At 38.1% G+C, this 21,998-nt stretch overlaps 1 protein-coding gene and 1 long non-coding RNA gene across 2 annotated transcripts; one reads left to right on the plus strand and one right to left on the minus strand.

Moving 5' to 3' along the window:
- Positions 1–1,438: 1,438 nt before the first annotated feature.
- LOC147487305 (uncharacterized) lies at positions 1,439–17,868 on the minus strand. Its single transcript, XM_086574008.1, has 6 exons — positions 17,626–17,868; positions 17,466–17,528; positions 3,211–3,325; positions 2,939–3,117; positions 2,538–2,832; positions 1,439–1,632 (listed from the first exon to the last, which is right to left on the minus strand). The coding sequence occupies exons 3-6, from the start codon at positions 3,317–3,319 to the stop codon at positions 1,439–1,441; spliced, it is 777 nt and encodes a 258-aa protein (XP_086430134.1). The 5' UTR covers positions 3,320–3,325; positions 17,466–17,528; positions 17,626–17,868.
- On the plus strand, positions 8,410–8,786 carry LOC147487306 (uncharacterized). Its single transcript, XR_015202421.1, has 2 exons — positions 8,410–8,481; positions 8,555–8,786. It is a non-coding gene; the product is annotated as an uncharacterized LOC147487306 (long non-coding RNA).
- Positions 17,869–21,998: the final 4,130 nt, after the last annotated feature.

Below are 21,998 nucleotides of genomic sequence, written 5' to 3' on the forward strand. Positions count from 1 at the left end.
CTAGGGTGAAAAGACCTCTCTCTTTTGAGAAACCCAACTCATGAATTGAGAGCGGCCTCAAAGTTTTGGTGTTTTGATAGCATTCAGTTTTAAGAGTTCCCGATATTTCTCTATCGCGATCATCGACCTCAATTCACAAGTACAACCTTAGAGTTGTGGCTTATTTGTCTCTATTCACCCTAAATCGGTTCCAATCGAGGTTTACGAGAAGGTATCAAACTAACCAACCGGATCATTTATGTTCCTAGGTAATAGTTACTTTTGCAGGTTTTACTTTATATTTTGTTTTGGGTCCACGTAAACCAACCCGCCTTCTAACAAGCGCACTTTCACGACCCCTAGCGAGCAATAAAAAGCTACCGCAAGTTCAAAGATTTTGGATTTACAACACCACTTAGAAAGATATATTGCTTTTCAAGTCCTTGATGCTTTCTTTGCTAGTAACTTCAGGAATGTGACAACTTCCTCCACTGAACCAAGGCGATATCGTGCATTTGAGCGGTTTCTTCCCACAGCAAAAGAGAAGTAATTATCTCCCTAAGATCAAGCACTGAGCAATATAAAGCTGCTGCTCCATATGCCCTAGTTGAAACAATAACGGTAAAGAAGTATGGACTAGCTTTAGACCTTGTTCTAAACCATGCTGGAGAGATTCAGGAGAAGACTCGAGCTTAAAGAAGTCGGAGCTGATGAGAGGTGGACAAACCAAGAAGGCCGTAAGATCAAGGAGGCTTTAGACCTTGTTCTAAACCATGCTGAAGAACTTCCAGCAGTGGAGGATGACCAAGACTCCACTTTTACAGCAACGTTAGAGATGGCAGCAGTGGAGGGCATGCAAGGCTTGACTTATACACCACGGGGAATGACTCAGACGAGACCTAACATCCGGTTTTAGCCTAATCCACTACAATCGTGGTCAATCTTTCTCAGGCTATCGAATCAGCCAGGGCTCGAAGAAGAGGAACAAGGATTTTTCTGCACACGGATATGACTCAAACAGAATAGCCCTTCGGGGGGTCACTTGAACCAGATGGCCACGGCGATGGAATTTGGGACGAAAGTCTCATCCAGGCCAACGACGCACAGTGGAATGGTGGTTTGGTCTCCCGCCTACCCTACCCGGAATGAGCTATGTGTAAGGGAACACAACAGCACTAAAAGTAAAAGTAATATCACTAAAAGCACTTGGGCTGAGGTGATAGGGAACACAACAGCAGGAAGAGATGAATTGAGCTATGTGCAACCAACTATAATTAACGGTAAGCCAATTATTCATATGGGATTATGTAGTGATAGCATCTTTACGATTTGCAATTTACAAGTTAAAATGGTACACTAATTTTAACCAAATACCTGATCGATGGAGAGTTAAGTAGAGATTCGCGTTGGTGCTCCCTCATTAATTCCTTGCATTCGCGAGCATTGCATTCACTTGTGATCAGATCTCCATTTGTGTCCTTTTCCCATCAATCACCTGCTGCTTCAAATCATCTATTTGGCTTTGGAATTCCACCTTTGATCTCTCCGCTTCTTCGGCTTTCCTTTTATAAGGAGCTGCAGCCATAAGAGTGGTCTTGGAGACACCACTACCCAAGCCTAGTACTTTCGACCCCTTCCATCCTTTCCAAAGACCTTCAAACTCATTTTTACCAACATTGGGATTAATTTTAGAAGAATAATTGTAAAATTAATATATAAAAAGTATATATTAAACAAGAAACACACCTCTGCAACAGGGGTCATGGTCCAAATCCTTGTGTTTTTTACTACTTTCGGTCACGAAAGCAACAATTTCATTGATTTTTATCTCAAAGTGAGAACAAAAGTAAAATCAGTTAAACTTACTTCTCTTGACTATAAGAATAGTAAATATATATTTCATACCATTTTTTGTCCGACTTCCTCCTCAAACAAATGTTCCATTCTTTCTAGTATGAGTCACCACTTAATATATCGATTCGGGAGGGGATTAGCAGGATCATTAGCAACCTATGAATAAGAATATATCATCCCTTTAGTCACTTGAATAAGAGCTATTAGTTCTATAACTCATACAAAAATGCATCCTTCTACGAATAGAAATTCAGTAAGATAAAATAAAACACAAATTGTTCCACAACAACACTTACTACAACTGATCATAGAATACCCGTAGTTTAATCAAAACTCAGCGAGTGAATATTTTACTTTGCTTTAGTTTACTAATCAAGCATCTTCCATATAAGGACCTCCCATATAAGGACCTCTTCTCATATTTACCTCTCACAGAATCTAAGTGCATCTGTCGACTAGAGAATGAAGGAGAACATCTAGAGGCACATGTCCTAATATCCACAACTGTGACCTATATGTTTAATTGTTAAAACTTGGATCTTACCTAACTAAAAGAAAGACAAAAGGATGGTAGACAAGCAAAACAAGCAATTTGCTTATTTATGACCAAGAAATAACAAAAGAAAAAGAATGGGCTAAAGCATTTTCCGTATACCTTATTGATCATCCTTAAGGATTCATAGTAGTATTTGACTATAACTTACCATTTCTTCTACTGAGTCCTTGCTGATCCTCGCTTACCGTCGTGTGTGGATTCTTCATCATTTCTCTGTTTTTCTTTCCCCTTTCACGGCGAAGGCATGCGAGCTCGATTGACTCCATGTCAACAAATAGATCCCACTCTTCTTTCTTCACACCACTTTTACGATTCCGCTTTCTCTCTAGGATTGTATCATATTGGTCACAATGCTTCCGAAGACTAGACTTCCAATTCCTCCACATGTTATTTGCTTTGTGTAGTTGTTGGCTTCGATATTCTACTGGGACATCGAACCAGCTCTACCAAAACAAATTCAGAAATCAGCCATATATATATATAGTGTGGAGGGCATCACTCCACACTGTTGAAGCAAAACAAGCAATTTCGAATGAAAGACATACTCACCAAGATACCATTCCACAAAAGATTTATCGCTTCAACAGGAACAAGGGTCCATTCAGAGTAGTGTGGAGGACAATGTTGCCTTGTAAGTTTCCCTAGTCGTGAAGCATATTTCGCTGCATTTGGTCCAACCGCCTTCCCATCAACATTGAAATGAACTTCTATTCTCACAGGAGGTGGGGCTACATAACAATATAATAGATTGTTAATTATACACATACATAAGAAATAAAATAAACTAGAGTGATAAAACTTCCAAATATTAAAAATCTCACCCTCAGGCTCAGGCTCAGGCTCAGGCTCATGCTCATGCTCAGGCTCATGCTCATGCTCGCTAGATTGCTCCTCCGACATTAGCATTTGATCAAATGTCGGATGCGACATGTATACCTAATATCATGCTCAAAACATAGCAATTCAACTTAATATCATGCTCAAAACAAAACATCCATTTACTATTACTAATTCTAACAATCCATTCCTCCAAAAGAAACTTAGAACAGAAAAAAAAAAAATATATATATATATATATATATATATCTACTTCTTCCAAGAACAATAAAAATATATATATATATATATATATATATATATATATATATATATATATATATATATATATAGGTTTTTCCCAAGAACAATCTAAACCTAAAACACAACAAAAAAAAAACAATCTAAACCCCAAGAACCATCTCATGGTATCTACTTCTTCCACAATGTCATTTACTAATTCGATATCATTTCCTCTTCACTCATTCTTGCCTCAAAAACCAAAGGATCCTCAAACGCGTCCACACCTTGATTCAACCTCTTTGGAGCATCCAAGACAACATACCAATTGTCCCTTGTTGGATCCTTGCAGTAGAAAACTTGAGAAGCTTCAGATGCACAAATAAATGGCTCGTCATTTTCCTTATATTTTCCTTGGAACCTCCCAAGGTTAACAAATACTAAATTTTGTTTCGGATCAACCACACATCCATTTTACTTTATCTCCAATCAGCACCCAATCGCAATAGAACACCACTTCTTTGAAATCAGAGTAATCCACTTCAAGTATTTGCCTAATGATGCCGTAATAAGTAGCTTGTTTCTCCACGAGGTTCTGATCCTTCGCACTTGCTCTAAAATTAGTAAAAGCATTCATTGAAACCCCACTATTTTGGGTTGACTTGGCCGTTTCGGACCCTGCAGTACAAAACATGTATCCATTGTGCTCATATCTGTCATACGACTTGGCTTCAAAGCTCGGACCCATAGCAAGCCTTTTCAAGGTCGTCATCTTCTGATTTTGTAGTTGTTGTCTTAACCAAGGAACGTATTCCAATGGCTTTTCAGTTGCTACATTCCTTTTTCGACGTCGACCCCTAGAAGGATGAGATGTATAGGGTTCAACGATAACCGGGTACTTCCTGTAATTTAAACAACTTCAGATTTGAATAAATTTACATGAAATTTGAAAGTAATGAAGAAAAAATCAGATTTTACTTACGCCTCCCATTCAAAGCATTTTGAGGACAATGTTGCAAAAGCCATTTGGCGACTTGTTCAGATTGCAAATTGGACAAAATGTACCTTGTCCCCTTTTTATTAGTAGTGAACTTTCCTCTTTTATGGCTTCCTTTTCGCTTTAGGCATGTACTCCATGCAATATCTTCTCGATTCTTCCATAATGTACCGTTCAAGCAATACACCCTTCTACATGTGTCTTATTCATCACGCTTCCCTTTGTATATTCTCATCATCCTGTTACATAAAATAAATCAGAGACACAATAATTTCATATATGAATAGCATAAAATGAGATAAATATATATTACATACCGCTCAAAATGGTACATCCATCGAAATGGAACAGTCCATTAGTTAATGCCTCCTCCGCCAAGTGCACAACAAGGTGTATCATGGGAACAAAAATGAAGGAGGGAAATACTTTTCAAACACACATAAAGTTTCCACAACACGTTTTTCATGATCTCGAAGCGCCTCACGGTGAATAACTTTTGAGCACAAGACATTGAAGAATAGCGACAATTGCAAGATAGCAAAGACGCAAAGGCTTATGCTTTTGTATGCATGCATTAGTAAAACCGGGAGCAATTGTTGCATGAGGATGTGGTAATCATGTGAATTCATGCTCTTGAGTTGAAGCTCCTCCATATTCACATGATGTTTCCAGTTTGAACTATACCCTTTGGGAACTTTCAGATCAACTAGAGTTTGACATACCAACTGTTTTTCTGATTTCGACAAAGCGAATGGAGCTTTAGGCAAGAAAATCTTGCCATTCTCTTCAATAGGCCACAAGTTCTTCCTTATCTTCATTTCTTTAAGGTCTAGGCGAGCTGCAAGACCATCCTTATTCTTCTCTTTTGTTCCCATGATTGTCCCAAGGAGATGTTCAGCAACATTTTTTTTCTGTATGCATCACGTCCACATTGTGTGGAATAAATAACTCCTACATTTACACAAAACTGAAAATGTTAAAATACCTAATATATTATAATATATAACACTTGTGATGCGAAACATTTTAAACTTACCTCCCAATACGGCAAGTCAAACAATTTTGATTTCTTGGACCATGCATATGAACCATTTTCATCGTCGTGTGCGGGTCTTTTCCTTTTCTTGCTTAATTTTCCGTACACTGTGGGAAATGTTTCCACCCTCATCAATACCTCAGAACCAGTCAAGCGATTGGGCTTTTTTCTATGCTCTTCTTTTCCATTAAATTGCATTTTTTGGCTCCTAAACACATGATCATCTGGTAGGAATCTTCTAGTTGCCATGTAAGCTTCCTTTTTCCCATGTAATAGTCTGATTGAGTCGGTATGTACACTACAAACTGGACAAGCATACTTTCCACTGTTCTACTACCCGAGAGATGACCGCGGAGAAAATCATGTATTGCCCATAGCAAAATAGCTTTCATAGTAAATATTTTCTTGGAGTAGGCATCGTATGCTAGACTTCCAACTCTCCACAATTCATCAACTCTTCAATCAATGGTTGCAAATACACATCAATGTCATCTCCTCGGGCTAGTTTTTCCGGGGATTAACAATGTTAACATTGTAAATTCTCGAGTCATGCAATAGGAGGGAGGAAGATTATAGGAACCATCATGACAAAGCCAAAGAGACTATAAGAATTGCTATTCATTCCAAAAGGATTAAATCCGTCAGTAGCTAGTCCTAGCCGGACATTGCGTGGCTCACTTGAAAATTCAGGCCACTTTATGATTAACCGATTTCCAAGCGAAGAAGAATCGCCAGGATGGCGTATGTAATCCTCATCTCCAACTGAATTTGTGTGCCACCTCATTTTCTCTGCAATCCACGGTATTGTGTATAATCTCTTCAAATTTTGGTGTTAATGGGAAGTACCTTAACACCTTCCACGGAATTTTGTTCCCTTTATTCCTAAGAACAATTGACTTCCATCTGCTTGCCTTACACACTGGACAAAACTCCCTAGTTGCATGCTCTTTCCAGTATAGAATGCAATCATTACGACACGCGTGGATCACCTCATAGTCCATTCCCAAAGATTTGATCAGTGTTTTCGCATTATAGGTGTCAATAGGTATAGTGCTCTCCTTTGGCAAAATAGCTTTTAACATTTGGAGCAACTCTGTGAAACTATTGTCCGACCATCTATTTCTAGCTTTCATACTCATCAACTCAACTGTCACGGAAAGTTTCGTTAATCCATCTTCACACGAAGGGTATAAAGGTTGTTATCTTGCATCTTCCTTCAATTTTTGTAGTAATCATTACCATGTATATCTTCTTCATTTTGTGTGTCACGTCCACCTCGAAGTTCTTCCATACAATCATCTAATGACTCGGGATCTATGTGGGCATCGTTAACCAAATCAACCATCCTAGGGGTTGCACTTGAAGAAGTGCTAGGAATCCCCTTTTTAATGCCACTAGTGGGCAGTGGTTCACCATGAAAAGTCCACGCCAGGTATGTCCGATCAATACCAAGACGGATTAGATGGTCACTGACTTCAGATAGAGTCTTTTTCCCATTAACATTACGACATGCTACACATGGACAGCAGTACCATCCATCGTTTCCCGGTTTGTTTTGAGCAAATGTGAGGAACGATATGACACCATCAAGATATTCCGTTGAAGCTTGAGGTGCTTTCATCCATGCCCTGTTTGGGGGTACTGAAGACATTCCTACTATACAAAAGAATGAGAACTAAATATAATATTAGCAATAAGCACAAGTTCAAGCTAGCAACTGCTAAATACCAAGACAAAATTTAATGGTATATCATTCATAATTCAAAATACTATCAATCACTAAAACGCTATATGATCAAAAGACCTCAATATATGGGGATAACAAGACTCATTAGAGACCTCAATATATCTTCTAGAAACTATATTGAAGGGCTTATTTGATCAGTTCTTTGTAAGTCATATCTTCTAGAATAATCGTCATAAATATTTTTTCTATTTCTAACTTCTGGGCTTCTCGGTTTTATTTCTTCTCCTTCTTAGATCTCGTGATGCACACTAACACAAGAAGATCACCTCCTAGTTTACAAGTGCACGTATTTATGCGGACATCGGCAAGGAAAGCAGAGGTAATAAAATATTTAGTTTTTTTTTACTGCTCCAGTTTGTTATTATTAGTGTTATTTTCCTTTTATGTATTCTCGTAGATCTTCTATACAAGGATTAAGAAAGTGCCCTCTAGATTGACGCTTACTGCTGACACCCCACTTGGAGTATGGCTGCTTCCTTACCTTAAATATTTTCACATTCCATTTTATATTAAAGTCATTATATAAGAATATATTGTTTTTAGTCTTACTAAACGGAGTGTTTGAATACTGATATTTTGCTTATATAAACACACACATATATACAGGGGCCCCTATATATAAAGACTGAACCACTTTATTGAGTTACTTTTACTTTGTTGTGAATCATTTAAGTTCACAAGCTAATATTAGCCAAAATAGAGAACACCCAAACAATTCCGTAAGTGAAGAAGCACTACTAAGTAGTGTACTTGAGTTGATTGAGGTCGAAGAGAGGTGCCATGAAAAGAAATGGTCGCGAAGAGTGAGAAATCCATTGTTGCCATGAGGATGAAGCGTAACCTCGTTGATTTTTCAAGATGGGTCGCAGTTTACAAACACAGATTCATGAGTGAAACAAACTTATTGAATATCTTAACACTACTAGGAAGCCTCTTTAACTAACAACTAGAATATTTGGAAAAATGAAAAGAAGAAATGCTCATCAAAACATATGCCCTTTGATCGTTCAACCGTGAAATGGTCACAACTAACTTCACTTGACTTTTTTGTTATTTCAAATTTGATAAAAATCCAACAAAGATACAAGAAATACTTATTTTGATTAGTCACAAGGTTACGTCTTTAAGAATGTAACACCGTTTTTAATGTCAACAAATTTCAAACAAGTTCATGTATATATTTTGCAGGAGGTTTTAATTGTTTGGGGGGAGCAGGATAAAATATTTCCCTTAAAGAATACCTTGGAGCTGAAGGAGTAAGTGAACAACTGAAATGACTCTTAATTTACCAATATCGCTTAATTACAACGATCTACTCTCTTTTTTCAGGCTTTTGGGAGACAAGGCAAGATTGGAAGTGATCAAGAACACATCACACATTCCTCAAACTGAGGGTCCAAACCACTTCAATGACATTGCAATGAAATTCTTGTGTGGTTCACTGTGATTCTCTATTGTTAAACTGAATCTAAATCCAGTATCTTTATAGTTTACATGTTTGTATAAACGATGCTTTATGGGTAATTAAGTGAGTAGCCGATGGTGAATTTGAACGAGTTTTTGACAAGTTCTTTCAATTATGAGTTTTTTTAGAGTGGAAGACTTGTATCAACCTAAAATTTCTCAAAGATAGATGCGAGAATCATTCTCACAAATCAAACACACCTTTGATTAACAAAATTGTGAAACTTGACAATATCAAATTCACGAAATATGCTAATTGTGTATCAACTACATAGAGAGAGGGGCCTTCTTCGTAGCTAGATTAGAATTTAAAATCAGCTAGTTTTTTTAAATTTAGCCTTGTCATCTGTACCAATGATATTCATTATTGACTTTCGTTATTGTAACGAACTTGTTTTAAAAACCTTCAGAGGGGGAAACTGGAAATCACATGGTATTAGATACCCGAGACCTTGGTCATGTGAAAACAGGTCATATTATGTATGCTTTGCTTATGTGAATACATTGTTGAATGTGATGGATTCTTTAACTTATCAGTATATTAGATTGGATTGGACTGTGGGTTCACAAGTTGACTGTGGAGTGAGTTAAAACATAAAAGAAGGCACGGTTAAAGGTAGCAAGTAGGAGCTGTTATAGAGTGTGGCACAAGGTTGAATGACATGTCAAGGCATGTTTTATTATATGGATATTTGATACAGTAGGTAGCATTTTTCCATGATTGTATTTTTTACCTTTCTTTTGTTCTTCTCATAACTTCTTACTTACCGTTGCATATATTAGTGTCAAGGGTTATTTTTGTGACTATTTAAAGAACTTGGGCATTGTACCTGATTAGTTAGAACATTTAGAATTACCATCAATAGTAGAAGTTATGAAAGAAAGAGTTGAGTTTTACAAAAGATTGGATTGACCATTGATGATATTAATGAGTATCCATTAATGTTAGGGTGTAGGGTTAGGAAAAATATTATTCCTATTTTAGGCTATTGAGAAAAATTGGGATTAAAAGGTCAAATATGGGTGAGTTTGTTAAGAACTATCCACAAATTTTACATGCTAGTGTGGTTGTTGAACTTGTTCCTGTTGTTAAGTTTCTTCGAGGTCTTGATGTCGATAGGCAGGATATTGGTTATGTTTTACGTATATCCCGAGCTTTTAGGGTTTAAGCTCGAGGGTGCGATGAGTACTTCGTTCATGTATCTTGTGAGTATTGGTGTTAGTCCTAGGGATATTGGCCCGATGGTCACGCAATATCCTTATTTGCTTGGAATGAGAGTGGGGACTGTTATTAAGCCAATTGTGGATTACTTGGTTTCTTTAGGGATTCCAAAGAAGATTTTGGCTCAGATGTTTGAGAAACGAGCTTATGTTCTCGGTATGATTTAGAAGAAACTATTAAACCAAATGTGGATTGTTTGAGAAGGCTTTCATGGCAACAAAGTCTTCAACCTTCTTTATTAGTCATCATAGTTGGCGTGGTCTTAGCTATAACCATTCAAATGAACGCTTTGCCCACTTCTTCTCCTCGGTTAATACTCACTTCTTGCAAGATCTTGCAGAGAAATTTGAGGTACTTGTTTTTTATTTATTTTGTTGCAATTAAAGATTTGTTTTGATTCATTGTAATAAGCAATGGGGCTGTTTTGTTTTTGTGCATTTGGTAGTTTGAAATTGTTGATTGAATGTTATATACTTTATACACAATGGGTTAATAGGCATTCTTTGTTTTTGTTAGAAATCTATTGGTTCTTTTTGTACTTTAGTCTCAAGAACTTAATGGGGTTGTTATTAGTACTCAAAGTGATTAAAAGTGAACTGAAAATACTTGTGTTCCTATGTGGAATTGCAGAATTTATCTTTTAGATATGCTTTTTACTTGATAAAAGTGGTCATTATCGCTTATGAACAGATTTTAGCGAAATCGAATTTGCATCCTAAACTTAAGAGCATAATGGTTCCATGGTTTTGTAAAATGTGACGTTTCCGTGTTTCTTTATTACGGTTCAAGTGGGATGAATTTGGGATACAAATTTGCCTTGTACAATGTCTAACATTGGTACTGGTAGGAACTCTTTCACTATATCATTCAGGAACTTGTGGTGTCTCTCATCAGATCTGTTTTAAGTTTAGAGATCTCGAATTCTCGACTATGCGGTACATTGTTCACTTTGGAGGTGCTTTGGTTACCTACTCGCGCATCCCCGATGACAAAATCATCACCAAGAAGCTAGTATTTGACAAATCTCCTGCCCAGGTAGACCGCATCCAAGACCGAGCCACACAAGAATGTGGTGACAGAGAATAACACCCGATGATAGGAAGCCCAAGGGTGATAAACTTAAAGTAGCCTTCTGGCGAGTTAGGAGCCCGAAATCTACTTTACTTGTAATCCGACTCAACCCAAGCATGGGCAACTACCTTGTTAAACAAACACTTTCGATCACCCCTCCTCGGAACTTAAGATAAGAGGAAAGCGGTCGGGTTCGCGTAAGATAAATCATACGATCTTACCTTCATGCAACCCTTCAACTGTATGGAGGTGCGGGTTGATCGAAAGTTCCATCTTGTGGGATTTTACTTACGATCGACATACACTAATCATTCATCAGGACGGCGTAGTGCCCGCTTTCACTGTTGGCGTTAGGAATAGCGAATACTCTTCCCGGCACCTTAAAACCCGTGATGACCCGAATACATTGTCAATAGATAGTCATCCGGAGGTCTCATACGAATGCCGACATACAAAACAACTAACTATAAGTCAGCAGACCGATTTAAACGCCACCGATGAAGCGAACCTAGATTAAGTATTATGTAGTAATTGATTTACTGAATACGGGTAAGAAGCTTCTTCCTCGAAAGAGGGTCAATCTCTCCGGAAGGAAAGAAATAGCTAAATACTTTGGAACAATGTATTGCGAGGACCATTCTAACATATCAAGAGAAAAAAGGTCCACGCTCGGATAAACGGCCTCCTCATCGATCAAAATCCCAAGTCTTTTCCGACATCTTTTTTAGGCATTCTTGCTAATTCAAGATGGGCTGCATGACGATAGAGACAGAGCACCGCTCCTGCAAACAAGCCATTCTTGCTGTTGCACTCTAAGCATAAGACCTTAACTGCACTCTGATCCTTAAGGAAGGTTGCTTACCTTGAGTTAGACAACCAAAATCCCGGTTTCGACGATTGGTTGTATCTTACTCCCCGATCTTCCTTCCCTCGCTTTCGGTTCTCTAAGGCACTTTATCTTTCCTGCCTTTCTAGTAGCTCCCCGCTATGGTAGCTAGGGAAGAGCTGAGTAGAGATATCTATATTAGGGTAAGTAAATCTGCCATTAACTTCCTTCAAGTGCTTTTAGTTTAGTATGGCGGCCTCTAAGAAAAAAAGTGGGACCTATGTTCCTCCTTGCTTTCTATTTTTACTGAAAGGTTCTTTCCTGCTAAGAGATTAGGCGGGGTAGGAATGTATTATATGGTATTTATCTTGTTTCCTTTGTTAGTATGGTTATATCCATCCCAGCTAGATTTTCATAGATTCTCCCTATGGAAGAAGCTCTTCTTCGAACTCAACGCACTCACCTATCTATTCTATTATGTCCTTCTCTTTATGGATTCACATCCCAATATTGTGTTATCTTAAGTAGTGACGAGAAAACCTTCGGAGAAGCCGCAGAGGGCGCCATAAGCCCCAAGCCGCCGCCTACCCTAGCCCTAAGTGAGGATGTTGATTCTCGCTCGAAGTTTTCTTTTGGATTCGCCGTAGTGATAAAATAATTTCCGATTGGCTTTCTTTGTTTGGTTTCCTGAACTGGAATCTAATCTTTCTGCCCATAATAAAATTGGGTTTTTCTCGTGAAAACTTAGGTGTTGAAGCATGGGCGGTGGCTTGAGGCCCATTCCAATGACCCGAAACAACGCTTTTGCTTAAGAGAGGAGCCAAACTCAAGAGCCGTTGAGCCGGCTTTGCCGATTGGACCGCGTTAGCCTTAGAGCACCAGTCAAGCTCATCACTAGGTAACGAACGAGTCGAAACAGATGGTGATCGAGAGGTGGACATCTAGCCAAGCTCTAGCCGGTGGAGCAAGGGGTCTGAGGCTGTAGTTTCAAATCCAACAAAGTATTAAAAAGCGTAATCAAGGGTCGGATAGAGGTTGCCAACCGGGATTTAGTATCCGACTAACTAATAAAAGGGTTTGTTGCCCGCTCTAAACTAAAGGAATTTTAGCTTACTTTGGGGCTCCTCGGGGGATAATAAGGTATAAAGAGTCGAGATATGGGCTAGAGACCCTACTCTAAAATCAGTGTATGAAAGATTGAAAGGTCCCTAAAGAAGGGGATCGATCTTGGGAACGGGGCTAAAACGTAAACTCCCTCGAGAAGGGAAATAGAAGAGCTTTTAAGCCACATTGAGAATGGTCGGTGGGGTCAGTTAAAGGTATGTAAGCCGACGACGACGAGACATATCTTTGTTGTTTCAAAGAATCAAGAATAGGATTTCCTCCCTTTCGAGAGGTGATCCGCCAATACTTTTCAACCTAAAGGTTTACTGGGATGAAGTTTGGTCAAAATGTAGTCGTTGAAGCCTTTCTTTCAGCAACATCTTCTGTCTATGGACAACTCAAGTCTCGTTATAAGATCTACCACAAATGGATGAGAAGCTTTCATTACTGAGTAGCTCGCTGGGGTTATCCTACTATACTGCCCCTACGACGCATTGTATAATGCCCATAAAAGGTATAAGGGAGCTACTTCCAAGTAATCCCGTTAAAATACTTGTGGAGTCTCTATTTGTGCAAACAGAGGAAGCTTCTTATTGACTTCACGATATTACACCTAATGCTCAATGTGCCCAAGTATTAGGTATAAAGCCCAATACTATTCGAGTTGCTCAAGAAAGAATACGGGGCTGGATCAGCTATTCTTGCAGCTTTTCTTGCTTTGGCGGGGCAGCATGGTCTTTGGATTTGCCCGACATTCTTTGTTTTAACCTATGTGCTCTCATTCTTTTTGGAAAGAGCGGTCAAGTTCGACCCTAAGAAACGTTGTTTGTCCTTTATTTTGCTTCTCATTATTCAATTTCTCTTTGGATTATTCTACTATGAAGATTTCTATTTCAAGGATCCCCTGGTCGGGCAGCCCTTTTTGTGGGGGCCTGATCATCTTATGAGCTTATCAAGGCGCCGATTGGGGCATTTCTAATTGCATTCTTATTTTATTTCATGATAAGTATTTTCATAGGAATAATGTCAGCACCTAGCGACAATACTACCGTATTGGGAATCGAACGGAATATTTGTTTTCATTTTTATTCATTTATGGCTTTTTTTTGGGCTTGTACTTTTTCAAAGATAGCCTACCCAGAGGAAAGCAACCCTTAGTATCGCTATTTTTCAGTGGTCTTTTCTTATTTCTAGGCCATTTACCCGAGCTTGCTTGGCTTGAAAAGTGGATTGAAGGGATAGACCTTCTTCTGTTCATTTTAGGTGTTTTTTCTTTAGTTGAGGATGAGAAAATAAGAATTTATACAATCACTAAGGCTCACTCACGAAAGAAAAACAGAAGAAAACCAAAGAAAAGCAAAGGTATCAGATCAGATAGTAAGTAGTTAGGGAAGAAGAAACTGTGCAAAGGCCTTTACCCATGAGCAGGACTAAACAGGCTTTTAATGCATCTCAAATGCCAGCTAAGTGGGGCAGGAGCTTGTTTAGAATTGGAGTTCACCCGCGCTTTAGCTGCCATAGCAGCAGACTTCGCGCTTAAGGAGGGGGTTTTATCCTCTTCGGCTTACCTTTTTTATTCTTTTTGTTTCTTCTCTTATTCTTTCTTTTTGAATTGTTATTCATAGCTTTAGTTTTGTGATTGTATAGAGTGGGTTGTCCCGTAGTTTCTTTTTAGGCACGTGTTTCTCTAATCCGGGTTAGCTTGCTTAGGTTTCCGGTTGTATCTTTAGTCATAGGATTCGTTTCTTGTTGCTCTAATCCCTTCTTAGGTATTTCAATCTTGTCTTCAGTAATAGGAGGAATCACCGGTATCTCTAATCCCGCGTTAGGTATTTCCTTTCTGTCTTGAGAAATAGGGCTAGCTTGCTCTAATCCATGCATAGGTTGTCCCGTAGTTTCTTGAGGCACGTGGTTTCTCTAATCCTTGCTTAGGTTTCCTGTTGTGTCTTTAGGATTCAGATCTTGTTTCTCTAATCCCAGGTTAGCTTGCTCTAATCCCAAAGATAGGTTGTCCCAGTAGTTTCTTGAGGTGGGATCAGGTGTATCTCGTAATTTGGTAGTTATAGGATTCGTTTCTTGAGGTGGGATCACCGGTATATGTAATTTGGTAGTCTCTTTAGTCATAGGATTCAGTATCTTGAGTTTTCTCAAATCCACGATTATGATTCTTTTTGTTTCTTTTCTTCGGTTTCTCTGTTTTAGATTCAGTTATTTCTTTCAGTAATGTTGTTTTCTCTTGCTTATCGGACCGCTTCACGGTTTCCTCTTGTGTTTAGCTTTCTTTTTTTCGATTTTCTCTCTTGGTTTAAGCTTTTTCTTTCATCCGTTTCTCAAGTTCGGACTTAAGACTCTCATTAGTCGGTGCATTAATTTTCTCCTTGAAAGGATATTTTCATTATTGATGATTTTCAGAATAGAGCTTTCTTGACCAATCGAAGTCTATTACATTCTTAGGTTGTGTATAATCTTAATATCTAACTTGGGGGTTGGGGAATTGAGTAATTTGGGAGTTGCCTTTCTTTGTTTTCAGAATATGAATTTCTTGTCATGGGTAGTGGGGCATTGTTTGGTATCGCGGTGGACCGTTTTTACCGAAAGGCAAAGACAAAACCTTATGATCATATATTTGTGTTTTGTTAAACCTTTTTTTTTTTTTTTTTGGTAGAGAAGAGGCCAAAGAAATACGATCAAGATCTTCTCAAGCAACGAAGTTTCAAATCCCGGAGGACATCCCGGATAACATTAAAAGGTACCTCAAGATATTAGTTTTTCCTTTCATTTTCTTCCCTATGCTTTTAACTTTAAAATTTCCACCGCATCTTTGCTTGCTTTGATCATGTGGTGAATAGCTTCTAATTCTTGTGGCTTTTATTTGGGATGTATGTGATTAGCTAATGTTTTACCCTTTCACTTAGTTTACCGGTGGTTTATGCCTTGTGCATGTTCCTAAAGTTGGAATTGTATCTTAAGTTGGTTTTGTATGTCTTTCTTGGTTTATCAAGTTAATTTGTTCGCATACATAAATCTATCAACTTAAACGTAATCTTCAAAGAATAAAAAATCTGCTATAGTGAAAGTTGGTTAGGATATAATTTTGTCACTAGAATTGCTTTAATGAAGCTCTACCCCAAGACAATGTAACTCACAATGATGTAAAAAGGCTCGAGAAATTAAACAAGGAAGCCAACTAGATCCGGACTCGAGGGTTTCTTTTCAATCGCCTTTACACGCTTGCCTTCACTTGGCTTCTCAAGGCTCTTTTTTATTATTTTTTAATCATTGGATGGCTCAAACAAGATAAGATGCTTTGCTTTCTTTTGCCGATCTTGTTATATAGGTTTTACTGGGACTGGATGTTCTTTCACTTAAAAGTAGACACATTTCCGTGCTCAACCCCGATTGCCTTCAGAAATCTCTGTTGTTTCAGCAACTGAAGAATAGGATTTCCTCCCTTTCTGAGAGGTGATCCGCCAATACTTTTTCAACCTAAAGGTTTACTGGGATGAAGTTTGGTCAAAATGTAGTCGTTGAAGCCTTTCTTTCAGCAACATCTTCTGTCTATGGACAACTCAAGTCTCGCTCTAAACACTTCAAGTCTCTACATCCAAGTATCCTAAGATTTGTATGGTTTAGCCATACACAACTACATGTTCATAAATTTTAAGTGTTTCCATTCAATTAAAACAGATACAAAACTCAACCATCCACTACACATATCCTCTAAAACACACACGCCAAGGTGCCAATCGCAAAGAAATTCTATCCCCACATGGTTATGAAACATATTGCATATCTCGGTTTCTCACATATACTTTAACCATTCAAATTGCTTTAACATTTTTCTTCATATACTTATAACTAATAAATTTACATATCATCAACAAAACAATTTTATACCTTAGTCCTCTTAAACACAAAACCTCAATATCCGGATCCAAAATTTCAATCAAAACCTTAATCCTCCCCTCAAGCGTAGCAATAATAACATGAGGCCTACTCATCAACACTTTCCCTTACTCAATCATATCCATTCCACCAACAATAACACTACACCTCAAACTCAAACTAGACCCAAGTGCTTTAAACTGGTCAGCTAACTGAAACGCCAATTCACGCATAGGCGTTATAACTAACACGTAAACACCGTAATGATTCTTAGCTAACTTTTGTAATATAGGTAGCGCGAATGCAGCAGTTTTGCCACTACCAGTTTCAGCTAGTCCTAAAACATCTCGTTAAGATGGAATGCTATGCTTATGATACCACGTATACCCAAGGATTAACTAAGAGGACGTTGAAAGGTATCCTAGTTGTATGCGTTACTACCACTGAATTTTTTTTTTAGCAACCCAACTGATTTTTTACAGTGACTTAACATTAAATTTGTAATCTTTGCGGAAAAATTCAACCTTTTAAAAAAAAATTGTAATCTTTGAAGAAAAATTCAACCTTTTAAAAATAAATTGCAATTGGTTTAATATAACAACAACAAATTCACTTTTTCGACTAATAACAAATATTAATCAAAGAATTAAGATCAAAATATGTAGTACCTGCTAATTGGATGATCGAGCAAAGCACATTCCACCAAAACCCCCCAAATTGAAACCGAAAAACTGATGGGAAAACAAATAAAATAATTGAAATCTGAAGAATTTATACAAAAAAATAAAAATAAAGGGTTAATTGTTGCAAATGAGATTATATGATTACCTGAAACTAAGTTGTTGATGGCGAAAGAACGAGATGAAAACAACAATCAAGATTTCCAAACGAACCTCAATATCTATTTTTCTCTCACACTTTGTTTTGACGAAGGCGAATTCTCTCTCTCTGCTATATTTTTCTTATTCGCCCAATCGAAATTTAGCCGCGAAGTCTAATTTTTCGCGAAATAGTAGAGCGGGAATTAGCTCGTCAAAGCTCCAAATTCTATTATAAGAGGACGACGGCTATTGAGTTAGACAACAACGGCTATGGGCTCAAGTTTTATTACGGGGCTATTAACCGTGGATTTCTGGCGAATACACTGTTGTTTTTGGCCAATTTGGTGTAGTGTAATACAGCGTGTCGAGTTGATGATGGGGACATTCGAAGCGGTCGATAAATCTGCTCCATGCTTCGAAAAGGATTCCCGGGGTGCTTTGCGAAAAATTGAATCTTTTGAAGCATTTTGTAGTTTTCTTCTGAGAATAGAACTTTATCATGAATGCTTGTACGAAGTTTGGCCCATGTGTCAATGGATTGTAGCCAGCTTGTGAGCCAAAGCTAAACCGCTTTATCAGCTAAGGTGAAGGGAAACAACCTAAGCAAGACTTGTTTGTTGGTAATAATCGGATGGCGGAAAGTGGTGACTACTTGTTGCATCCGACGAAGGTGATTGTACGGTTTTTCATGGTCTAGACCATGGTAAACAGGTAACAAACCGAAAATGTTTGGCGGAATTCGAAAATCACCTACAATAGCATCAAGTTTAATGCAGGAGGCAGGTCCTTCTTGTAAGGCAGTATAGAAATCCGAAAGGGGTTTCCCGACTGTGGGATTTTCCTTGGCCATAATTAAGGGAGATGATGGCAACAAAGATGTTTGACGAGGTTGATGTACGGAGGAGGAACTATGTCTAGGAGATAGCATAAGCAGTTGTTTATTGTATTTCCGATGACGATATGTAAGTTCTAATTCCTTATGTTTACCAGACCGTAGTCTCATACAAATATAAATTTTAATTTAAGGCTAATAAGGAATGAATTATGACTGGAGGTTTTAGAATTAAGGAAAGAGGGAGGTGAAGCACGCGTCTTCTGAGAAATGTTGCTAACTCGGAGCGGTAAGCTAGGATAGCGTGTGAATATTCCAGCAGCCAAGTCACCTGAGAGAATTGAGGGAGGTTGTTCGTGCTAGCACGTTCCTTAATTAGGCAACCTCAATTTTTTTTTCAAGTTTCCTAAGCACTGATGGAATAGGATGATGATTTATGATGGTGTATTATACGGGGTGTTATTAAGATGATTAAGATGAAATTTTAATTATTAGGATTTTTTTTATTTTATTTTTTTGGTTTACGTAATTAATGTATTATGGAGACGTGATTACGAAACATGCAATTAAAAACGATATATGTCAAAATAGAAACTAAACATACAATTAACGCATGCTAGGTTTACACAGGAAGTCTACATATCCAAATCTATGTGAATAGAAATGTGTCCTACGCATGCAATAATCTATAGCTATTGATACGTGCAACTTAAATGTGAGCTAGGGGAATGTCGAGAACGAACTCATACAAATGAATACCACGTACGTGAATTGATGTAACATACACATACAAAAATATTCTAAGCAGATGGTTTGAAACTACACATACATCCAAATATATTCGAATCATATTAATAGTGTTAACATGAAGATATAATGACGAACCACATTTACATGCAAAGAGTTCTCATGCCAACACACAAACATACGAGGTAAAACAGGTTATATCAAATAATATCCTCGACAAAGTTTGAGGAGTTTAAGAGTTTGAAACCTGGCGTCCCGCAATTCCTTGTACAACGATCGAACTAACTCCCGAGCTCGTGAACTTACTGGAAAAACAGGACCAGAGAGTCCAAAAGAGTACTGAAAAGGAAAGTGGCCTGTACTTGAAAACCGGAGTGTTGATACTCCAGGTTAGTCTCGTGCGGTACTAATTTAGTCTCGTCTGAGACTCTTTTATCAGTTCAGTACTTCAAGTTCCTACGAAATACTTAGACTGTGCTATGAAAATAAACAAGACTTGGTTCACAGATATTTGTTAGTAGAAAAAGTTAAGGCAAACAGTTACGTAACATGTTAGTATCGTAAATGAAATGGAAATTAAAAAAATGAAGAGGTAGGGGAGGGGGTTTTACGTGATGTGTTCCAGTTATTACGTTAAGTCCAGAGTCCTTCGGCATGCAGCGGCGCCATTTGATAAAAACTTTTAATTGTACGTTTATTGGTTTTCTTGATTAAGTCCGAGGTCCACAGTTCGAAGTCCGAAGTCCGAAGACCAAAGTCCAAAGTCCAAAGTCCGTTTAGTCGTCCGTTTTAGTCAAGTTACCTTACTCACGTGGGTTTGGTAAGATAGGTCGAGTAAGGGATCGTCCAAACCTTAGGGCTCGGAAAAGGTTCACAACTGGAATTACAACTTTTGGTGAGTAGGATTTTAGGTTTTTTAGTTGGTTTTAATTAAATTAACGATAATGCAAATAATGTAACTTACTACGGTGATTTTGATGTAGGTAAACAAAGATAGAGAAACAGGGAGAGAGTTAATCATACTCATGCAAGAATCATTTTTCAACAGTTTATATTAACATATCACTACATCTCTAATTCATCTCGTGTTCGGAGACAACGTCGAGTATTGATCCCTAGCGCATGCCCACATCTCTGAGCCGCATCATATTAGCATAAGGAATTGAACTAATATTTCATCTCTGGAATATCATTTCAGCTCCTACCTCGATTCCACATCAGCTGGACAAATTGGAGAGCTGTCTGACACTATATAGTGGCGCGCGAGACATTTTGGTCGCGACAAGACATCGATCGAGCATCGGCCTCCAAATTTGTGCAGCCTCGGTCCATTTTGGGACCGGATGTCTAATCTATGCCTAATTCCTAAGCAGTGATTCTAGAATATTAAAGAGTCAATCCGATTCTCACACGAAGCAAAGATAACCCCTCCTCCGGGGGGATTAGCTCATGGTCATTGAAGGAATAATAAAACTTCTTGTATACATTAAGTAAATAAATGCGGGACAGAATTAAACTAGAAAAAGAAATGACTCATTATTAAGGGTAAAATGACTTACAGTATTTAAGCTGCTGGAATGAAAATGACGGAATGTAAGTGCTGAAATAAAACTAACTAACTGCTAAGCGGATGCTAGAGCATGAAAATGCTGAAGACCGAATAATGAAGACCCCCTTCATATATATAGGTTGGATGGCTGGAGAAAGATTAATTGGTTTTGTCCTGTAGTAAATTTAGACGCTCAAAACTTTGAAAATCAAAGTTTTGTCTTTACTTATTTGTCTTGTCTTTTACCTTATTAAAGTTTCGTCTTTTAGCCAATTTCAATTCAAACCACCTGGTTTGAATTGGTGCGATATCTTCCATATTGGAGGTGGCACCAAATTAAAACCATCACTTGCCACCCTGCCTATCTTTGACTTCGTCATGCCTTTTGGGCCCTTGAGTGGGTCCTCTTAGTGTGTGTCTAGTGGCGGCCGATTTTGGCGTTTTACGACTTTTGTCTTTCATAGAGAGTTCGTCGCCCGGGTCGCTATGGCAGTTTCACTAGCCAACGTCGGCATCCAGATTTATCATATATGAGCTTTGGAAGTTTGCTGCTTCTTTATATGTGGACCCATTCTGCACTGGTTTTGTTCTTTTGGAAACTTCGGCTCTAGTCAGGCTTTGTTGAGCTTCACTGGGGTTGAGTGGGAAACTTCAAATATTCCAGTATTCCCGTACTTCAATGCATGTTTTATCATTATATTCATTTTAAATGCGAAAACCTACAAAAGTACGAAAATATAATTATTACATGATTATTAAACACATAATCGACCAAAATGCTATGTCTTTCGGGGTTTAATATTACAGTTTTGGGTGCTTATGAACCTACAATATCCATACCCCATAGAGCAAAAGGCCATGGATTTGAAACACAATGTAACTTTTCAGCTAGGACATGTATAGCTTTCCTATAAATTTGGTACTGTATACATTTTTTTGCATATCGAAGACAGTCTCTTCACATTTGAGGCCAAAAATACCCCTGTCTTGTGATTTTATTAGCTCACGATCTACCTGCTGAGTGGTTTCCACATTCGCCTTCGTGAAGCTCAGCAATGATTAGCTGTGCTTCCTCAGGCAATATGCATTTCAAATGTGGACCTCCAGGATTCTTTCGATATAACTCATTATCAATCAATACATACCTTTGAGCTCCGGACTTAATCCTTCTAGCCTCATTTTTGTCCTCTATTACTTTGCCTTGAGATAAGTATGAGATATATGCTTCCATCCATGACGCCCCCAGTGTGTC

The sequence above is a fragment of the Coptis chinensis genome, chromosome 7 (genome assembly GCF_015680905.1).
Source record: "Coptis chinensis isolate HL-2020 chromosome 7, ASM1568090v1, whole genome shotgun sequence".
NCBI classification, from domain to species: Eukaryota; Viridiplantae; Streptophyta; class Magnoliopsida; order Ranunculales; family Ranunculaceae; genus Coptis; species Coptis chinensis.